General features: G+C 42.2%; 1 protein-coding gene across 1 annotated transcript; it reads right to left on the bottom strand.

Annotated features, from left to right (window-relative positions):
* Positions 1-1,335: 1,335 nt before the first annotated feature.
* Positions 1,336-20,812, bottom strand: st3gal2 (ST3 beta-galactoside alpha-2,3-sialyltransferase 2). The gene is made up of 7 exons (XM_051381048.1): positions 20,252-20,812; positions 12,868-12,927; positions 12,316-12,449; positions 10,740-10,919; positions 9,893-9,938; positions 8,523-8,642; positions 1,336-8,376 (listed from the first exon to the last, which is right to left on the bottom strand). The coding sequence occupies exons 1-7, from the start codon at positions 20,795-20,797 to the stop codon at positions 8,203-8,205; spliced, it is 1,260 nt and encodes a 419-aa protein (XP_051237008.1). The 5' UTR covers positions 20,798-20,812; the 3' UTR covers positions 1,336-8,202.
* Positions 20,813-20,985: the final 173 nt, after the last annotated feature.

Raw genomic sequence — 20,985 nt, 5'->3', positions numbered from 1 at the left:
GAGCACTGGGGTACCCACAGAACACATTTTCATTCAGATATCTTGAGGTCAGAGGTCAAGGATCCCTTTAAAAACGGCCAGTTTTTCCATAGGCAAAGTTCAATCAATGATCTCAGGTCACTTTTCTGGACTGGAAAACAAATTCAACCTTGAAGGGTATTTGGAGGAAAAATAACAGTATTCTCCCCTCTAATGCAACACTGTGGGGACATCGACTAAATGTAAGTTTTAATCATTGAATTATTCTCTTTTGGGGCCAAAACTATTTCGTATTTGGTGTCTGAATTATCCAGTTTTTATTGATGTTATAAAAGTGGTTGTTGAAGGAGAGTAGAAAAACAATTCAGTTTAACAGGTGAGCTGAAAATTTTGAGCAGCAGAGTGTGTGTGTGTGTGTGTGTGTGCGTGCGTGTGTGTGTGTGTATACACTGAGCGGCCTTAACGTGATTATACAGCCCCAGACCAACAGACTGCACTGTGTGTTCTGACCCCTTTCTATCAGAACCAGCATTAACTGTTTCAGCAGTTTGAGCTACAGTAGCTCGTCAGTTGGATCGGACCGCACGGACCAGCCTTCACTCCCCACCTTCATCAATGAGCCTCGGCCCCCCATGACCCTGTCTCCGGTTCTTTTCCTTCCTTGGACCACTTTTGATAGGTACTGACCTCTGCAGACAGGGAGCACCCCACAAGAGCTGCAGGTTTGGAGATGCTCTGACCCAGTTGTCACATCACAATATGGCCCTTGTCAAAGTCGCTCAAATCCTCCTGACTTGCTTCCTGATATATCCCCCCACTGAGTACGTTCTAGACCTTCTCTATTTGACTTAACTTTTGTTATTAATTGGCACTGTGCAAATAAAACTGAATTGAATTAAATATCAAGATAATCAGTGTTATTCACTCCACCTGTCAGTGGTTAATTAATGTTATGGCTGATCGGTGAATATAAATACCCAAAGTAAAGACTATAATTATGCAAATAGGCCTCTTTGTTACATGTGTTACTTTAAAGAGATATACATCTTTTTATATAAAGTTTATTAAGTATGTATTATTATAAACTACCCAACATGAAGTTGGGTTTTATTTAGCTCCACCATGACTATATATTTACAAGGTGGAGCTAAATATATATGTGCAAATAAATTCTATCTGAAATGTGGTGCAGTAGAAGTGTTAAGTCAAATAAAATAGAAATACTCGAGTATTAAGTTTACACATATCTAAGAATGATAGTACAGTACAGCACTGAGGCCAGTTTTATGATTTTTATCTACATATTTTCTTTCACTCTGTAAATCAAAGCCACAAACACAACGTCACACTTGAACCTCATGTTTCATGAAGCTTTTATTTGTACAATAGCATAAGATACAAAGAGTCGGGTCACATATCATACATATGTTTCAATGTAGTAAATACACGTGTACTGCCTTGTCCAAAAGGTAGTCCTACTGAGTGAAGAATGACACATTAAAGCCGGGACTACATAATGAAGCAGGAAACCATCCATCCAAACTGAGACACTAAACTCCCTAAATTCCTGGAGGTTTTTTTTTTTTTTTCCTGCAACCATTTCATATGCACCACCTGTGTGTTTGCTGTTACGACAGACGTATTCACTAAGCGGCCTTTAATCCTACTTGATACTTCATACTTGATTGCAGAGTCCTAGCACAATAGCTGACAGCAGTATGAGTGTTAGCGTTACGATCCACAGAGACAGTCTGATATGTGCAGCCTGCAGCTCGGCGACTGCTGCTAAAGAGCCGTTTCTGTTCAATGCAGACCAGTGAACTGATGAGGAAAGAGCTGCCTGAGGCTGTCCTCACCTCAGCCCTCGCACACCACAACAAGCTGGCAACAGTCGCAGGCGATGTCACGATGCCAGCAGCCTGGACCCGCAGTGTTTTTGATCAGGATGTATTTGTTCCTTGGAGCTCTTTTCTTCTAACAGCCAGTGCAATTTCTGTCCCTGCTGCAGAAACCTATTCTCCATTACCTCAGAACGACACCGAGCTGCAGCCGTTGGAAGTGGAAAGAAACAGGTTGAGGAGATGTGAGCGCTATTAAAGTTGTTTTTTTTTTTTAAGCCACAAGAACTGTGATTTCTTCTTTTTACCGGCCCAGATTCTCCTGTGTTACAGCTGGAGACTGGATTGTGTTTCCCCTCCCAGACAACCACCACTTGATCCAATTTTCTGATTTTGTGTTAGCTCTAGCTCAGTAATGAGGTTCTGATTAATATTTTAGAGTAATAAAGCCAAAACCACTATAGCTAGAAAAAAAAAACTACCCAATTTGCACTTTGCACAGCATAAGTATATAGTTTGACAATGTGGGAAAAACACTCATTTTGCTTTCTTGTTGAGAGTGGAATGAGAAGACTGATACTACTCTTTTTCTGTATGCTAAACATGAAGTGATGGTTAGCTGACATATGCATGTGTGGTGTCAATCTTCTCATCTTACTCTCAGCAACAAGAGTGTATTTTAAATGTAGATGCATGTGAGGGATTGAAATGCTATGTAGATATTCTCCCTGACATAAAGACAGTGTCCACTTTTTTCCCCCGAGCTGAACAGGTGAGCTTTCAGACTTCGTTGATTTCCACTCTCATCCTATTTAATTACCTCATAAAAAATTAATGTTATGAGTTTAATGTGGCTCTTTTTCTACCCAGGAAAAAGGATATTAAGTTAAACTCCAGTTGTTTGCGTCTGCTGCTTTGTGCAGTCGTGCAAGGCTCCATTTTTCCCGTTTTCAGGGCAATCAGTAATTGGGTGTTTGTGGCTTTACTGACGTGTGGCTCAGCACATAATGTGTGAGACAAAACAGTGTAAAAATATGCCTGGATGAGAGAGGAACCTGGATTCCACTGACAGAGAAGTAGAACAAAGATGATTTTAGTGCAGGGATGATTCGGGGGGGGAATCAGTCCAGTTTAAGTTGTGACAGAGACTCGCTGCTCGAGTCAGCTTCGTCTGACTTGTTTCTGTCATCAGAGAACTGAACCACACATTCAGATTTCACCTGAGAAAACATGCTGCCCCCTGGACACCTGACCGACCACAAGCCAGGGCCGCGTTACCCCAAACTGCTCCCATCCAACACAGCTCTTTATTTCTTCAGACACTGACCTGAAAACGGGTGCTTCTTCCAGTTATTTTAAGAATCGACTCCAGAGGAAAAAAGAATCGGGTGTATTGGGTCAGCAACAGGAGAAAAGACCTACTTTAGGTTAGAAATGCAACAGGGAACACTCTCAGATCTGTGTCATGCACTTTAGCTGGAAAAAAAAAACCTCCACTCTAATTTAGGCTGACACACAACAGAGAGGAATCACCCTGCTCCCCCACTCTATCTGATCACAATGTTCTGCTCTACAACTGAGAGAAATTGAGGAAGCTGATAACAGTTTCCATGCTGGAACAGGGTCTCCCATGTTTGGGAGGGGTTGGTGGATGCACAGTCGACTATTAAGACTTTTCTTCTAACCCACTGCAGGCCGCATGAGTGTGATAGGAATGTGTTATCCTCCTGCCGGAGAGCCCGGAGATGTTCTAATGAAAGCCGTGTTATCTCCAAAAACAATTTACACATTCATTTGGAAGCTGGAAGGAGCATCTTGGGAAACAAACATCAATAACACAGGACCATGGTAGCCGACAACTCCGGGAAAACACTGAATCATGACAGCAGCGGTGCACACCGGTATCTCTAAACCTTTAGACGCTTTATCATCCTCACCGTCTGTTATTTGTAGCTCAAATCCAATACAGAAAGATAACTTTGTGGGCTTGAATCCAGCAGATGACCCCTCTGTCTGCCATCTTTCCTCACTATACGTTATCTAGAGAAGCACACACTATATGTTCCAAAAAAAAAAATCACAAATGGCCTAATATGAATTCACAGCGAGTCACACTGCATCAGTTTACATCCTCTCCTTTAGCCTACAGCGATCTTTAGATGTCAGTGTACAAAGCAGTAAGAAGTGAAGAGCGGGAGGAGTCTGTACCCCGAGCAGAAGGCAGTGTGTGTTTTCATGAAGTGTGTGTGGGTGTGTGTATACAGCTCAGAAGGCACAGCTCTCAGCCAGAAGATGTGTGTGTTTGTGTGTGTGTGGCAAAAAAAAACAACTAAGCAAAGGTAGCAGGTGTGTGTTGGCGATGGAGCAGCTGTAGGCGAGGGACGTCCAGCAGCAGGACAAGGCACAAAAGCATGAATGTGTGCGTGTGTGAGAGAGAGAAAACAAAAACAATATGTCCAGATTTAAAAATGAGCCCGGCTCGACTCTACGGCATCCTGTAAAATCCTAAATGTGCAAAGTAGGATAAAAACTTTGAAAGCAGATACAAGTACAATGGCGATACATGAGAATCACGTGTGGTTACACAATATCATCCAAAAGATAATACAGTAATACACCAACAGAAATGATTATCAGCATAGGAGGCACAGTTCTTCACATCGCCTGCTGGGGGGCGGTTCCACAACCCAACCCCTCCTCATGTTGTGTACCCTCAGACCTTTTCTCAACAAGTACATGTAAAAAATAAAACACAGGTGTGAGCTTCATAATATCATGTGGTTAAGTCCCTTAACAGCAGACTCCGAGGTTCTCACACATACACAGGTGTTATTTCATATAAAAGTACCATCTGCTGCAGCGGCTGGCACTCACGGTTCCTACACGGCTTCTCTTCACAAATGTATCTTTCTTCACTTGTTTTTTTTTTTAGCTCACTGTATAGCACATTATGAGTCACTAAAACAATACACCAACTGCTTCTAAGGAAAAAAAAAAGTTCTGGTGAACTCTTAGCTGCAACTAGTAAAGTTTTCTCATAGTTTAAAGGAGCATTAAAGGCCCTGAAAACATGTTTTTTTGAATCTGCTCCTTACTGTGCGTCACAGGATCCGACATGAAAAGACAATTTTCTGACAAAGTTACAACAGTTTATGTTATTACAATTAAGAGAGTTCTGCATTTTTTCCCCGTGCTTTTCGCTTGGGGGCCACGGTCAATCAAATCCGATCAAACCACACCCACACAGTCCTGATGAAAACTCAAACTTATAAAATTGTGCCCTGTGGAGTTTATGTTCACATTCAGTGTTGAATCCAAAACGCATTCTGAGTGTCCTTGAGATCTAATGTTGCATGCATTTCCTTCCTCATAAAATTTGCAATAGAGACTTTTTAAAATATTTTAAATCCTGCATTGCTTTCGTCCATGTTGACTTGCTGGCAGTCTTCTTCTTCCCTGGCTTTCTTGCCACATTGCTGCATTTCTTGGCACATTAGCGCCACCTCTAGATCAGTGGAATCATGGGAAACCATTGGCAGGAATCTGTCACCTTGTGTGCGTGAACAAACAAAGCAGGGGCCCACACATGAAAAACATTGCTCCACTGCACTACTAGTGGTCAAAAACTCCACAGGGTACCTTTAACTTTGAGTGTTGCTTATTTAGTCATAAATATTCAATATTATAAAGAAATTGTTTGATTATAGCTATAGTTCAGCGGCATTAAGCAGTCCCTCCAGAAAGTTGCAACTGCAAAAATTAACGCAAATTCCACCTCACTGGAACAAGCATTTGATTTTTTAGTTAATTATAAAAGAGAAAAGCAAAATTTTTTTTCACATTTTCGATTTCTCCTTAAAACATGGCAATTTTTTTTAGAAAATCTGCAGTGAAATCGAGCATTTTAGGATGCAACTATCCCAAAAGAAAGCTGGCAAAATCCTGTAGGGACTGATTAAATCATCTAAAACTTCTATAACTTAAAGTAGCCTGTAACTTACATAAATACTAATTTGTTCCTAAATGGAGTCATTACTGATCAACAATCATTCAAACCCATGCATACATACGTTAGTTTGTTGTGACAGGATAGTAAAAATATTACTTATCACACCCTAAAAAGATTTATTCAGTCACCACTTCTTCGTGTTTTCCAGACCTGCATAGAAACCTTGAGTGCTCTTCCTTGTCAGCCACCAGCTGCTTCTTGATACACTCATCTTTGGATGGATTTACAGCCTCAGCTCTAACCAAATACTTGTATTTTCCTTCCTCTCTGTGGCACACATTTTCTGTTTTCCACTTTTGTTTTTGTCTTTCGATACAGTCTAGCAGCACCTTCCATGACTGATATTTGTTCGGAAGCTATTAATGTGTAAATGGGTATTATTTGATACCAAATCATGATAAAAATCTTTAAATGTGCCACCTGTGTGCAAAAGTAAATCTAATCTGAGCCAATAGCATAAATCCAGCCAAAGTGTAAACCCAAAGGTAAACAGTACATAAAACTAACAAATGAAATCTGCAGTCTGCAGGGGGATATGCCATCATCATGAAAATCAGAACAGTTTATGGTAAGGCGTCCGGTGGCTCCACACCCTCCAGACGTAGCTGAAGTCTGAATTGGCTGAGCAGAGACCAGGGCTAGTGGTTAATGAAGCCGAGCTGCTGACAGGTTAAAGCAGTTCCAAATCCAGTGGGGTTTTCTTTCACCCCCCATCATATGGGCCTTAATCTGGGGTGAAATCCTCCTGACAGTCTCTAACTCCACTGGGATAGGAGGAGTCAGGTTGGAGTTTGAGGTCTGTGGGAAAAGAAGCAGAGCGAGCTTTCTTTTCTTGTCTCAGTCCTCTCAAAACCAAAGTGGTGAACCCAGCAGAGTTTGTGCACATCAACAACAATGTCTTCTCTTTTCATCCAAACATTGGGGTAAATGATGTGTTTCTCATGCTGACTTTGTCAGACTGGTTCTTCATGCTCCAGCTCTCTGTCTCCAGTGCTCCCCTCCCAAAATAGACCTTGACAGACCACATGGGGATTAAACTGCGGTCCAGAAACCAGCGTGCCTCCATCCAAACATGAAATCCCAGGAGATGGACTTTTGGCCTCATTAGAGTCTCATGCAGTCAAACCAACTCTCTCCCAGAACATGTCTCCCTCTGTGTGGATGTGAATACAGACTGTAGCAGGGCCTGCGGTTGCTGTGGTGTTTCAAACCATGCTAGCTGTCTCTGCAGAAACTGAAGCTCATGCTAGTGCAGCAGTGATCTATCTGAGTCAGAATGGCCAAGAGGCAAAAGTCTTGATCATGTTTCTGTGAGTCTGCAGCAAGGTGTCGAAGGCCTTGCTAAGCCCGGCAAGGACCGGAGGGTGGGGGGGGTTTAGAGGAAAGTCATATGATATAAACTCACAGCAATCACGTATCGTCTTATAACCGACCGTTTTATGACTCATCACAGTCAGACAAGGTACTTGTAACACTGTCTTGTGAAGCAGAACTCACATAAAGTGTTATGACAGTGAGAAGTGGAAAGTGAGGTTTGGTCTCGTATAGGAGCAGTTCTTTCTCAAGGGAGTCATGGTCCAGGGTTTTGTTAGAGATGGAAAATTAGTCCTTTAGTCTCAAAATGTTTAACAGCACAATGGCTTCTGATAGCTCCACAGTCTGTGTCCGTGCTGTCAGTCTCGTCTGCAGGCCTACAGAGCGGTACCTGGTATTTGTTCACGCTTTGTTACTGTCAGACACCTCGCGGCTGTGGAACAGTCTCCTAGATGCTGATGTTGGATTTTCTGTGGCCTTTTACAGTATGTACTATACTGTATTTCTGTTAATGGATGAGGATCAGACACTCATCCAAGGTGGGACCCGGCTTTGTCTGTGTGGTACACAGTCAAAGTCGATGTTTGTGGTGACTGACTTGAGTTTTGCTGCGGTCCAGCCCTCATTTGCTTTTCTGAAGCTGCCCTTGGAAAGAGATATGTGGTCTTGTCTTTCAAGCCTCGCGCTGGCAGAACCAATTGCTTCAATGTCAAATTTAAGGCTCAACTCTCACTTTTAGGTCAGTGCTGAAAGTGAGAAGAACTACGTTTGGATCTGGCTGGCCCCTGTTCCCGGAGTCAACACCATGTTCTCCAATCAGAGCCTCGACTGGTGGGCAACCTCCCAAATATGAGGGTAAGTGAATGGAATAACATTATTTGGTACTATTTCGTGACCATTTCGTCTCAACTTCTGTAAGCATTTGGTTTACTTTAACTGGGAACCCAAACTGGTGCAGGTAGCGAGAATATCTAACACATTGTAAGCAGCCTCTAAAGTGTCTGTTGCCGTACCAGCGTTGGAACATTTGCTACACGGGGTGATTTGCTGGTTATTTCCTAGTTATTTCCCAGGGAATACAGTGATTTTGCCAGCCTTGGCCAGCCGTTGGATGATCTGGGCTTCGTAGTCGGCGTCGTGGACACCGGTCTTCCTGAACTCTCCGGAGTAGCGGTTCTGCTCCCAGTAGTGGTGCCAGTTCCCCCGGCTGTCCGCCCCAAAACCAAACACATTCACCTAGAGTAGAGGCGAAGAGCGGGTGTTGGAAAGCAAGCGTGTGTAACAAATGTGTATCTCTTCAGGATGAATATGATGTAAGTGTAGTTTCAGCGTGATGCAAGGATTTACAGAGCGTGGTTGTGTGAAAGCAGAGAGAAACTGACCTCATCGCAGACATGCAGAGCAAAGAACAGCACTAGCATGCCAGTGGAGGGGTAGCGGCCATGATGTCTGGTCCAGTGATCGTGGATGTATTTAAAGAATGCCGGGTTGAAGATCTGGACCTGGGTGGTGGACAGGGACACAGAGAAAATACAGTAATATACTGTCATTAAATTAAACAAAGAGATAATCAAACCCAAACTCCTGCGTGAAAACCAGTTCTGGTTTCTACTGAAACATCCGCCAGAACAAACAGACCCAGTGACTAAAACCGTTAAAGACACTGAATAAAGCAGTTTCCCCTTAAAAATCTGTATTTCTGTGATGCAATTTGGCAGACAAAGGACATCTTGGATGGCGTGCCAGCTGAGCTGCTGCTAACATTAGCTCAGGTTGTTTCTCTAATAACTTTAGATCCATTGACTAAAAAAAATCTAAAATCCTTCATCTGGTTAAAATATGAAGTTAAAAATCAGTCAATCAATCATACAAATGTGGCTTTAAACTGGATCAAAAGTCCATTTATGACTTCTGGCAGACAACCACGATGCTGACGCCGGCACAAAGGGGCTATGTCCCTGTTGATAAGCAACCGGTGAAATGTTATCTGAATAAAATTACAGATTTCTCTGAGTTTGAACATTGTTGGAAAGATTTGAAATAACATAATTACACAACCCAAAATATAATATATATAATATAGGTCCAGTGTTTATGGACATTATAATGCAGAAATGTTGAATCCAATCAATTTCCTCTGAAGTCAAATTAAAAGGTTTCACTTTGATTTATACGGTAACACAGGAAAGATAACCTCATGCAAATCATAGCCGCTGCATTTTTAAAAGGTCAAACCGAACAAGAAAAGATTTTGCCAAGTTAAATTTGAACACGTCCTGAGGTTGTGATTGCTGTGAGAGATTAAAAGCACTGTTAATCAAATGAATAGTAATTACACATTTATCATCTACCTGCAGGTGATGTTCAGTCCCAACAAACAGGGCTTTAGGCTGCTTAGAGCTCCGCATAGGCGGAGTAAATCTTATAAATCTATATTCCTGGGCCGGCTCCAAAGACACTGTAAAGAGTGAGTCTCTGACCAGGCGAAGATCACACAAAGTCCGTCACATAGCGGGGATTAGTTTGAGTTTATTTATTTTCAGGGATTAAAGAGTGAGCAGAAGATTATTTATAGCAAAGGAAAGGTTCATAATCTAACTGTAATCCTTCATCAACAATGGGTAGGGGATGATATAATTGCAAACAAAGCGGGGTCACTCAGTGTGTGGCTGCAAATTTGTACGTGTCTGCAAAATTACTGTGAGTGTGAAAATGGCCAAAAGTAATTGCAGTGAATGATAAAAATACACACCTTGTCTTTATCTACACGGAGGAACTGCTTCACTGGAGCGTATGTACTGGGAGAGAGGGAGAGAGGGAGAAATTGATTAAACACATTCAGTCATCACTTTATGTGATTGCATGCGACTCTGAATTCTGGATGATTGACAGCTGACAGATCGCACCAGCCAAGCGACTCCCTGGCTTCTCACAACTCTACTGTGTGTGTGTGTGTGTGTGTGTGTGTGTGTGTGTGTTTGTGTGTGTAAAATGAAATGTATTTATGTCCTAACTATATACTAATTGTCTCTGTGCCTTAAAGTCAAACATTGGATACCATTTAGTGTGCACTATTAGACAACTAACTAACAGAATTAGTTTAATGTTTGTTTGCACTCACTGGGTGTTAATCCGTGCTTATGCATAGCTGTGTGTGTGTGTGTGTGTGTGTGTGTGTGTGTGTGTGTGAGCTTGTTTTACTACAATTGTCAACAAGCTGGAAGGCCCCCACAACTTTAAAGGGCTGTTTTTAGTCTGTTACATCTGATTCATAGTTGTATGTTGGCTATACCTCGAGCCTGCACAGTAGCCTTTGCAAGTGACCTACGCGGTTGCAGCATTCACATCTGTGTCTGCGTTGCTCCAAAGCGTTAGTTGGTGGTTAAAACTCTGAATCTGCTCTGTGCTTTTCTACTTTTGTTTATTTTCTTCCTACCTACAGCGTCCATTCGACACAGAAGTATGAATCAGGCTTTAGGGTTAGAATTAGGCACTTAGTTGCGATGGTCAAGGTTAGGGTAAGGGGCTAAGGAATGCATTGTCAATGATGGGTCCCCACAAATATAGTAACACCAGGATTTGTGTGTGTGTCTTCTTACAATCGAATTTGGCCGGTGGACAGAGCGCTGGTGATCCAGACGAGATCCAACGTTTTGAAGGGAACCAGGACGAAGCTGACGTTGGCCGCCAGGTTCTTGGCGCTCTCCGGATACATGAAGTGGTGAGTGGTGTGGCTGCCGGCATCTTCTTCGTAGCCCACCGTGGGGGCCAGGTTTATCCTAGGAGCAGGAGAGGAACAGCTTAAGAGATGAAAATACTGGTATTATATGCAACTAGATGACCTAACGCATCTATTGGTACCATGCTGTGCTAGCATGTTGGGAAGGGAGTTACGTAACGCTCCAAACTTAGGCAAAATGTTGGCTTGATTGAGCACCCATGAGTTGTCTATTTTTGCTAGTGTTTCTGAATATGTCTGCATACTGGGGACCATAAATAGTATTGAAATTGCATAAATTGGGAATGATCCAGTCACAAATGTCTGGACACACCCCTGCTTGGGGCCACAGATTTTCTGAGGTGGTGCAAGGTTTTAGAAACACTGATATGATAAGAAGATTTGGGCCAGTGTAACCTTCAGTCAGACAGTAACTGAACCAGCTCTGTCTGCACCCTTCAGACTTTTGCTGTATTTACAGTGGATGTGACTAACTGTCTGGAGGAGTGAGCTGTTTATGTAAACAGGAAGAGGCACCTGGAAAAAAAAAAAAAGGATAAAAATTGGCCAGTGAGTGCAGCTACCCATATGTCAGTGAAGCAGATGTTTTTTCAGACACTAGGGGAGTGAAAAGGCAGACAGACAGGAGGTGGGTGGTGGTGGTGGTGGTGGTGGTGAGCGAGACAGTTGCAGTCCATGCTGATTTTTAAAACAAATGAGACTCAAACCACAGCAATGAGAGAAGCACAGGAGGAGATGGAAGTTGGAGGCTGCCCACACAGGTCTACTGAGAGCAACACTAATGGATGCTAATGGCTTTAGCACACCGACACACAAAATACTAGTCATTCCAGCAGAGGCTTTCATGCCACAAGCACGTGGCCACAGCACACACACATGCACATGCACACACACGCTGCAGGAAACAACATATAGCTGTGTGTTCATGCCAACTGACAACAATCAGGCTCTGTGATTCATTACTGCTGCACGAAAACGACGAATCGCTCGAGAACAAAAGGATTTGTGTGCCTCCCTGCATGAGTGTGTATGTGAGAGACACAATTTACGCATTTCAGCTTCTTAGGACATTAAGCACTCTGTGGTGACCTCACACCAGGCAGGTGACTTTCTCTGCCAACCAATCGGAGAGGACAGCATTAAATACTGAGATTAAATATAGATTCAGCCACACATCTGCTGTCCGCTTCTTTATAAGTACTTAGCCCTTTTGCACACACATAATCTTGCATGATGTAACTTTAATGGCACATACTATGTTATAGATGTCTCCTGGCATTAACTCTCTCTTCCCTCTTATACTCTCCAGCTGTCTCCCTCCTATTCCTCCTCGTCCTCCTCCTCCTCCTCCTCTGTTTCAGTCATCATCTTGGCCTCTATCTCCATATCTTAAAGGTAATCTGCATCCAGTCTCTGGTCTCATCCATCCCTCTCACCTCATGATGTAGTTGTGTCCGTCGATGGTCGCTCCATATCCGGCCCCGCGGAGGTTTCCGGAGTTCCCCACCACGGCGCAGCGCAGGCAGCGTCCCGGATCCCACGAGCCGTACGGCGACCTTCCCGGAATCACCTGCGATAGACAGCCATGATCGAATCAAGCTAACTGGATTCAAACTATACTAGCTCCAGACATATAAAACAACATCAAACAACCTAACATGCAGCTCAGACCTGATCATAAAAATACATCCTGCTCTCAATACTGAAGTGAATTCTTCATGAGAGCATCCAGAAAAAATACACGAGCCTCCTTCTGAGATATTTATACATACGGCCTTATGTGAATGCACTGCGCTGCATTGAGTTAGAATAAGAAAAGCAAGATATATATAGATACATTAAAAAGAAATGAGCTGGATCACTGATAGACCTAATGTCTAATAAAGACAATCTATTCCCCTAAGCCTTTGTCCAAGAGTGTAAAGTAATGACTTGGCTGATTTGAAAGTACCAGGGTAATGGAAAGATGAATTAATAATATAAAATACCTGGAACAACCTCAGCAGCACCTGCTGGATGCTGTGGGGTTTAAACTGGGGCTGTAACATCTAGAGAGAAAGAGAAAGAGAGAAAGAGAAAGTATGGTTAGAATGCATAGTCTCTCCTCTGCAGACAAATCGGATGTGACAACAGACTTTATATTTAGTTACTTTCTGTGCACCCATGTACGTGCGTATGCATGCACTTGCCAGCATTCATGTGCAAATAAGCAGGTGCTTGTGCCTGTGTGTGTATGTCTGTGTGTGTTTAGGTAACAGCCATATGTCAGACTGACAGGATGCAGTCAGACTGGGCAGGCTGTGGTCAGAGGAGCAGAGACATCGCTGTCCACATGTCAAAAAAAAGCTGAATAGAAAACAGATGGCAGCAACAAGAAGGAAACTTGTAAACTTCTCACTCCAACTAACGTTTATGCTTTCAACGGACAACTTATTCGTATCCGGTTGTCGCACAATAACTGTTTATTACACAAAAAAACATATAGCGTGCTAAAGTGTCTTTCCGGGCACCTTTTCTTTTGCACTGTCCGTCACCAACAACAGGGAGATGTCCAGAGGACCTACAGTTCTACTCGGAGGGATAAACAAAAGTGACAGCAGAGATGACGACAAGCCTCTCCTGTCTGGCTGAGTCAGAAATGACCAGAATAAATGAGAGTGGGTAAAAAATGGAAAAGTTATGTGTTGAATGCAAAGAGAAGAGGTAGCAGAAAAGAAGCAGGGCAGTTTAAAGAACAGAAGATGTAAATGGAGTTGAAGGAAAGCCGGGAGGAAGATAATACTGTAGATGATTTCTCCCTTTAAGTACCCGACAGTCAAAGCAGCACCGTGAATGTGAAGAATCAGTTTTCTATGCAAGGAAACTTTTATTCAGGATTTCCTCTTCAGCTACCTTGAAAACAGCCTCAATATGCTGTTGAATTTCTTGTTGGAAAACATGCAATGCCATAAAAGTGCTTCAGATGGAATAGGATCCATTAAAATGTTAATTAGCCAGGTCGCTTAATTAAAGACTTCTGTAAAAAGCAATAAATAAACTCTGGTCCAAATGGAGACGATGGTAAGCTTTGTAAATGGTAAGCCAAAACTAAATTACCGGTAATAAACACAAAATAATAAACTTAATTTGACTAAATATAGTCTTGATTTATCATCATCATTATTTCACAATAAAATGTGTTTTATTTTTGAGGGGAATTACATTTTTGGGAAAATACTTTAATGAGAATATTTGAAATAAATAACAATATTGGAAACCTGGCACTCCTCACTTTTAGATGTAAAGCACCACACGAAAGTGGCAGTAATTCCTTGACATTTATCAGGTAGCTCCACCTACAGGAAAGGAAAGTAACAGCATATGTAACCTGTTGGTGTCGCCTCCTACAGGCAAAAATGAGTTGCCTCTATTTAACAGATCAAAAAAGCAGATGTGTGTGTTACAGCTCCTACAGCTTCTATCGCCTAAAATATGCAGGATAATTCAACAAACTAATATTTGTTGAGTCAAAACTCAGATGGCTTTTAAAGGTCCAGTGTGCAACTAACTGAATACCCCTCGCCTCGCCCTCCCCTTCCAACTGTGTAGGCTGTAAAAATATGTGAAAAATGCTAAAGGATCTATCTAGAGGGGGTACCTGAAGGCATTGTATGTTCTAGGTTCATTCAAAGGTAACACAAAACACAATGATTCCTATTTTCAGCTTATTATACACTAAAAACATACATACCTAATATTATATTCCATTTCTGCCAATAGATCCTCCTAAATGTTATAGCTACCTATTTTTACTTGTGCAATACCTTCATGACCAAATGCTGAACTAATGACATTCCCTTCAGCCTCAGCTGTACCTTGTGTTTACTAGTATTTAACACATTTTATCATGTTTTAACACACTAAACACTAAACACATATTAGCATGCTCACAATGTGGGTTGGAGGGTTATATTTAACTTTTCCAACCCCTGTTATTAAAATAATAAAGATGGATTTTAAATACTAGAGACTCTTATATACCAAAAAGACTAATTTTGGAAGAAACACGTTTTATTTGATTTACACAGACTCATACTCGAGTTGAAGTCTCATATTAGTTTCAGATAAACCTTGAAATATATTTTTGCCCAGAATGGGATCTTTGTGTTTATCAGCTACATTGGAAGAGCATAGGAACGGATCTGTTAGGCCAGCATGAACAAGAGGAATGATTACAGTAAAACCTCTTTCAGTATGTACATAGTGGAACTATCCTTTAACCTCAGTGCTCTCAGCAGACACTTTAGACTGACAGAGTCTGTGCTCTTAGAATCAGAAATTATTGTGAACCCAGTTGTCCACAGTCGAGATTAAAACCATATTTCTATATTTCTAATATTTCATATATATTTTTTTTTAGCTTTTTGGATCGTGGTTTCGAACAGCTTCCTTGTGGGACATAAAGAGAATGATGACACATACTAGCAGAAGCTGACAGAGAAGTTGTCTGATTAAAAAAAAAAAAAAAATAAAAAATCTTTTAGTATCTGCCAAAGCACACAGGCAAATGTGTATTCATGCGTATAAAGAGAAAGTGAGCCACCTGCATACACACACGAAAAAATCCCCCAAAACAAAAATGCGCAAGCGCACACACACACAAGTTCGATGAGGAATTTGGCAGCCACTTCATTAGCTGTTCCTCTCCATGAACATCTTTTCCTTTCTCCTTCTCCCTCTCTCCCACACTGCAATCTTCATTTTCGCACTCCTTTGTCACCACTTCCTCTTCACCCACCATCGGCCTTAATTCGCTTCTCCCAACACAGATCTCATTCACTTACAATTTCATTCACACATCCTCTCGAGCAGTCTCCTTGTCCTCATGTCTAATTCCTTCTCTTTAATTTCCCTTGCTTCCTCTTTGTTTCTCCTCCTCCTCCTTGTCTTTCTTCATCTCTTCCTCTCTCTGGGACGCCTATGCACCACGCAGCTCATCGGTGCTGATCAGAGACCACTAAATCTTTCCTTTACTCTCTCTGACTTTGTTTCTCATGCTGTTACCTCTCTGCATTTTTCTTTTTCTCCTTCCCTCTATGTTTTTCATCCTCCTTGATCCCTCCATCCTTTGCCTTCTTCTGTCTCTGACTCCCTGCATGATGCCAGAGCCAGCTTGGCAAGCTGCACTGCTGTTGTTCAGGGGCTACTAATTTTTGGCAGATGTTTTTTGGCAGCCCTGCCATCTTTCTTCCTACCTCTTAGCTGTCCTCTGACTCCTGAAGTATAAACTCCCTGATACCTACTTTTAAGTAAGCACAACTTACCTTTTTTTGCTTAAACTAATAATTGACATTGGCAGAACGTTGCTCTTCCAGGATCCACTGCACCATATGTCCGTAAATTCAAACTCAGTGTTAACTAAGTGGAGATCACTAAACTGAAAGGAGTTCAGCACCACACAACCAATGTCTCACATAGAGATTAGGGCTGCATGATATGCATATCGCGATTATTTTGACAGATATTGCGATTGTTATATGATTCACGATTAGTGAGTATAATTTTCACTGAAAAAACTATTAAAATCATGATGATGAATGACATTTGTTGAGGTCTATAGTACCAAAATAACATGATTTCTGTCTGCAGCACTATTGTAAATCATTATAATGCTGTTCTGATACACATTTTACCTTTATCAAAATAGTGCAGCTTCTGCAAGTTCAATATTGCTTTTGCCCATATTCCATAATATTTCGATTAATTGTGCAGCCCTAATAGAGATTAGTTGTGATTAAATATTACCACCCATTAACTGCCAGGTACACTGATCAGCCATACGTGTCATAGGTGACGTGAATAACACAGATGATCATGGACTTTATGCACAAACTAGTTGGCTGAACTCTAATTTCAGCCCCTTTTTGGTAGCCAATGTACCAAGACTCAAATCAAGCATTTTTATTTTAGTTTTAGCTCTCAGTATAAACCAAATTACAAATACGCAAAATGATTCATTGAAAATCACCAAGAGTGATTTTTCCAAGTGAATCAAAGTGGCGGGTAAGACATCCCTTAATCAGTGAAGATTGTTGGTTGAGTGTTTATCATGTTAAATCTGAACATGTTGCACCAAACCATGAACGTCATTTAAAGTCCTGCACAGCAAATAATTCTTTAAAATGTTTCTTTCATTTAACGCTTGAGTCCTTCCTCTCGGGAGGCAGGAGCGCACAATAACACATTAGGTTTGACTGAAGAGGCTATACTCCAATCATGCATACTAGGAAGGCATTTTCATTTTGCTCCCTAACACTGGTTGATTGGATGCGGGATTAACAGCAAGTGAAGCAGTGCAAAAGGAAAAAGAAAAAAAAAGACACAGCAGAGCGGTTATTTCACCATTTTGTTTGGTTACATCGACTCTCCATATTAAACCACTTCAGACTGAAGAATAGAAGAAGAGAGAAAAGCAGTAATTGACCGGGGAGTACTTACACGGCTACCTCTCACCATGCATCAGTGATGTCTGCCTCAAAAACTCTTTACCAGGAAACAACCCTCTTATTCCGTCTTCTGATTCCTGACAGAAAGAGCTCTAAAGTCCCGTCACATTACAGCGTCCCTAAAGCTAATATTGGTGAGAATCAAACACAGAGGCCAGTGCATTATTCCTCCTGAGGTCTCTGACCCTTTACCTCTCTATTCTTTTTTCATCTCCACCGAGCCGTCAATTAACTATAGTTAAGCTAAAATGGTTTTATTGATCTTTGGTAGTGGATTGACTGCAATAACAAAAAAAACAAAAAAACAATGTTTCTCCTTTGCCACACTCTTGATTGATATCAAGCTACTGTAAAACAAAACTCAACACTTCCTGGTGTTTTTCTTTCAAATTAAAAGCCAACCTAAAGGCTGCAAGACTTTTACTGTGATAAATCTGGAGGAAGTGTTAAATTTTATTTATGGCAGTTGTTGTAGAGATGGAATTGGTGCTGTGGAAATATACGTAATACTGAATTTATCAAGTTGTGAGTTTGTGTTATCTGGGGAACAGGGAAATGAGAAATAAAGGCCAGTCTCTAATATAAGCCTATATATTTATATATGTATTTCTACCTTTCAAAGTTGACAGGAACCACCCCTAAAGGTCACAGTGACTTTATGGTCTTCCTAAAAACAGCCCTTTATAGATTTCTCTCACATTTTCTCTCACATTTCACAGTTGCTGATGTTTCTAGCAATTTTGAAGATATTCTAACTCTAAAAACTTTGGGGTGACATAATGCATTCATGGCTGGCATTTGTTAGGAGAGACAGAAAGGAAAGTCTGAAATCGGGTTAAGATTTCAAGAATTGTGGGGAGTAAAGGCGACATGTTAAGTGCCAGACTGTGTTCTGTCTGATAAAGAATAACAGAGAGGCATCCCCGACAAGAAAACAGAGCAACAACACAATCAAATCAAAGTCCGCAGAGACTGGTATGTTTATCCTTCCTCATGTGGCCCTTCACTTTTCTTCTTTGTTCTCAAGTTTGTTTCATCGTTCTATATTCCTTCTTTCTTCCCTTCTCTTCTCTTCTCCTGTCCTCCTTCCCCTCTCCCTATTTCTCTGGTTTATTTGCAAATCTGTTTCATCCCTCGCTCCCCTCACCATTTTCCGACCGTCCGTGTTTCTTCCTTCTTTGTTTTGTTCTATACGTGAGCACCTCTGCACCTTCCCTATCCAACCTCCCCCTCCCCATGTCTTTTCTTCCTCTCATTTATTGCTCTCTCCCAGTTCATCACCTCTCTGTTGCAGTGTGACCTAATGACTTGGCAGCTGTTGGCCTGTGTTTGCAGTTTTCAGCCATTTCAGAGCTGGACTGAGGCTACAGATCCAAAATAGGACTCTAGACCAGATGCTGAAGGACACCATACAACGCTGGAGATAATGGTGGAAACATGCGATTCAAGTGGACACACGCACGCGACGGACACACACCCACAAAGCAGAACACACACACTGAAGAGATTTAATTAAGTCTTGTTTCTGTCTCTCTCTCTCTCTCTCTCTCTCTCTCGCACACTCTTTCCGAAGACATATTCATTTCAGTTTTTCAGACATTACTCAGAAGTGGTTTAAGAAAAGCCCAGTGACCAACCGTGTGACGTTCCACTATGACATAAGACTGGCAGGGATACACGAGGAGCATGTACTACTTGTAAGAGGGGATTGGTTGGCTCGCAGGCGAGTGGAGGATGAGGAGGATGGAGAGAGATCTGTGATTATGATGTATTACTCCCCCTATGTTGGTGTCCTAATAAACTTATATCTCCCATGTGACTGCCCCCCCCCAACTGCAAAGTGTGTGAAGGTGCTGCAGGCACTGTGCAAAAAAGAAAACTACTAAAATGTCCTAAAAATGTGATTTACAGAATACTGACAATATAGTGTTATAGTGTGTTTTTAATGAATATCAATGAAGGTAGGGATATTAAATCAGGGAAACAGCCTGCCGGTTCACTATACGTCATCAATGCTAATATGCTGCAATATGGCCTGTAAATGTTCAGTTTGGGAGTTTTATTCCAAGAAGAGAAATGAATCCATGTTAACCAAAATAGTATTTAATGTTGAGTTATAGAGTATAGAGTTATATGTGTAGGACTTGAAATGTCTGTCTGTAGTCAGTCCTAGACACACAGTCGCAGACAGCAGTGCCCAGTGATGAATATGGAGCTGGAGCAAGAGGTCACTTAGCTTAGCTTAGCATAAAGACTGGAAGCAGGGGGAACAGCTAGCCTGGCTCTGTCCAAAGTAAAAAAAAAAAAAAAATGTGCCTACCTTTTTATTTCTTATACAGGGTTTTCTTTTGGGTTTCCAACTGTGTTTCAATGATGTAAACACAACTAAATGAAGCCAAACTGCTGCAGATATTCTTATTTATTTATTCATTTTATGTATTTACTTTTTCCTCCTATACCCCTCTGGATGTAAAAAGCTGTAAATTTTAAATCTGTTTGTACTTGTCAATGGATGTCAAATAACATGGATTTCCTAATTCCTGTTTTCAGTAACCTGGCGTCATTCAGCCCGCCTCAGCTCCATGTCTTTACCCAATTTCCAGGGCCAGAGCTGTCACTTCAGAAACTTTTTGTTGATTTATACCGTCTATATTATTAACATTTTGTATCTTATTTATTTAATCTGTGCAAAAACAGTAAAAAGTGGACAAACTACAACAATAGCTGTTTCCAGTCTTTATGCTAAGCTACGTTTTTTTTCCTGTAAAAGTTGAAATAATCGTGAACAGTTAAATTATCACACACTGTAATATTCATACTCTTCTATTTACAATACTTATAATTGTGTCATGAATCAAAAAGAAGTTAAAAGGATATTGTTACTTACCACCCACCAGTAGTAGACATCAGAAGGCAGCTGGACGTTGTCTCTGATCCAAACCGGTGAGATATCCGGGTCGTAGTTCTCATCGAACCAATCAGAAACACCGGGGTCTCCAACACAGCGCGGGCAGGCACATGTCTTCTGCTGCGGGGTGTCAGCTGGTGACAGCCTGTGTGCGCCCACGTAGCTGGGCACTAGCTTCACCCGCCTCGACTCCTCCCACCCAGGTGGCTCCAGGTAGTTGAAGCCGACGCCCCCGCGGAGCGAGACGGAGAAGAAGAGCGAGGTGAGGAAGACGAGAGCCAGCGAGCCAAGGAGGACCCAGACCCTGCGGGAACATCTCACCCTGCCTCCTTTCTCCGCTGCGCCCCCTCCCCCGGTACTACCTCCACCTCCTCCACCTGCCACCCCAGCCACCCCACCGCCCAGCCAGGGCCTGAGCTCGGAGAGTCTGGGAGCTCCCCTGGATGGGCCACCGCCCCAGGACCCCCAGCCCCACCGCCTGTCCCGGTGCAGGGTGGAGGACGGGATGCGGCCCCCCATGGCCATGCCCCCCACCCCTAGGCCTGCCACTGTCCCCAGCCCACCACCACCAGCTCCTCCGCCGCTGCCGCCTCCACGCAAAAAACACCAAGGTCTGGTCAGCGTGACTGGGACGACCCCCCCCCCCGACTAGCACAAGATCACACACTATATCAGATTAGTATAAACACACACACACACACACACACACACAC

This window comes from Dicentrarchus labrax, unplaced genomic scaffold (assembly GCF_905237075.1).
Source record: "Dicentrarchus labrax unplaced genomic scaffold, dlabrax2021, whole genome shotgun sequence".
NCBI lineage: Eukaryota > Metazoa > Chordata > Actinopteri > Moronidae > Dicentrarchus > Dicentrarchus labrax.
This window is presented reverse-complemented; position numbering and strand designations above follow the sequence as displayed.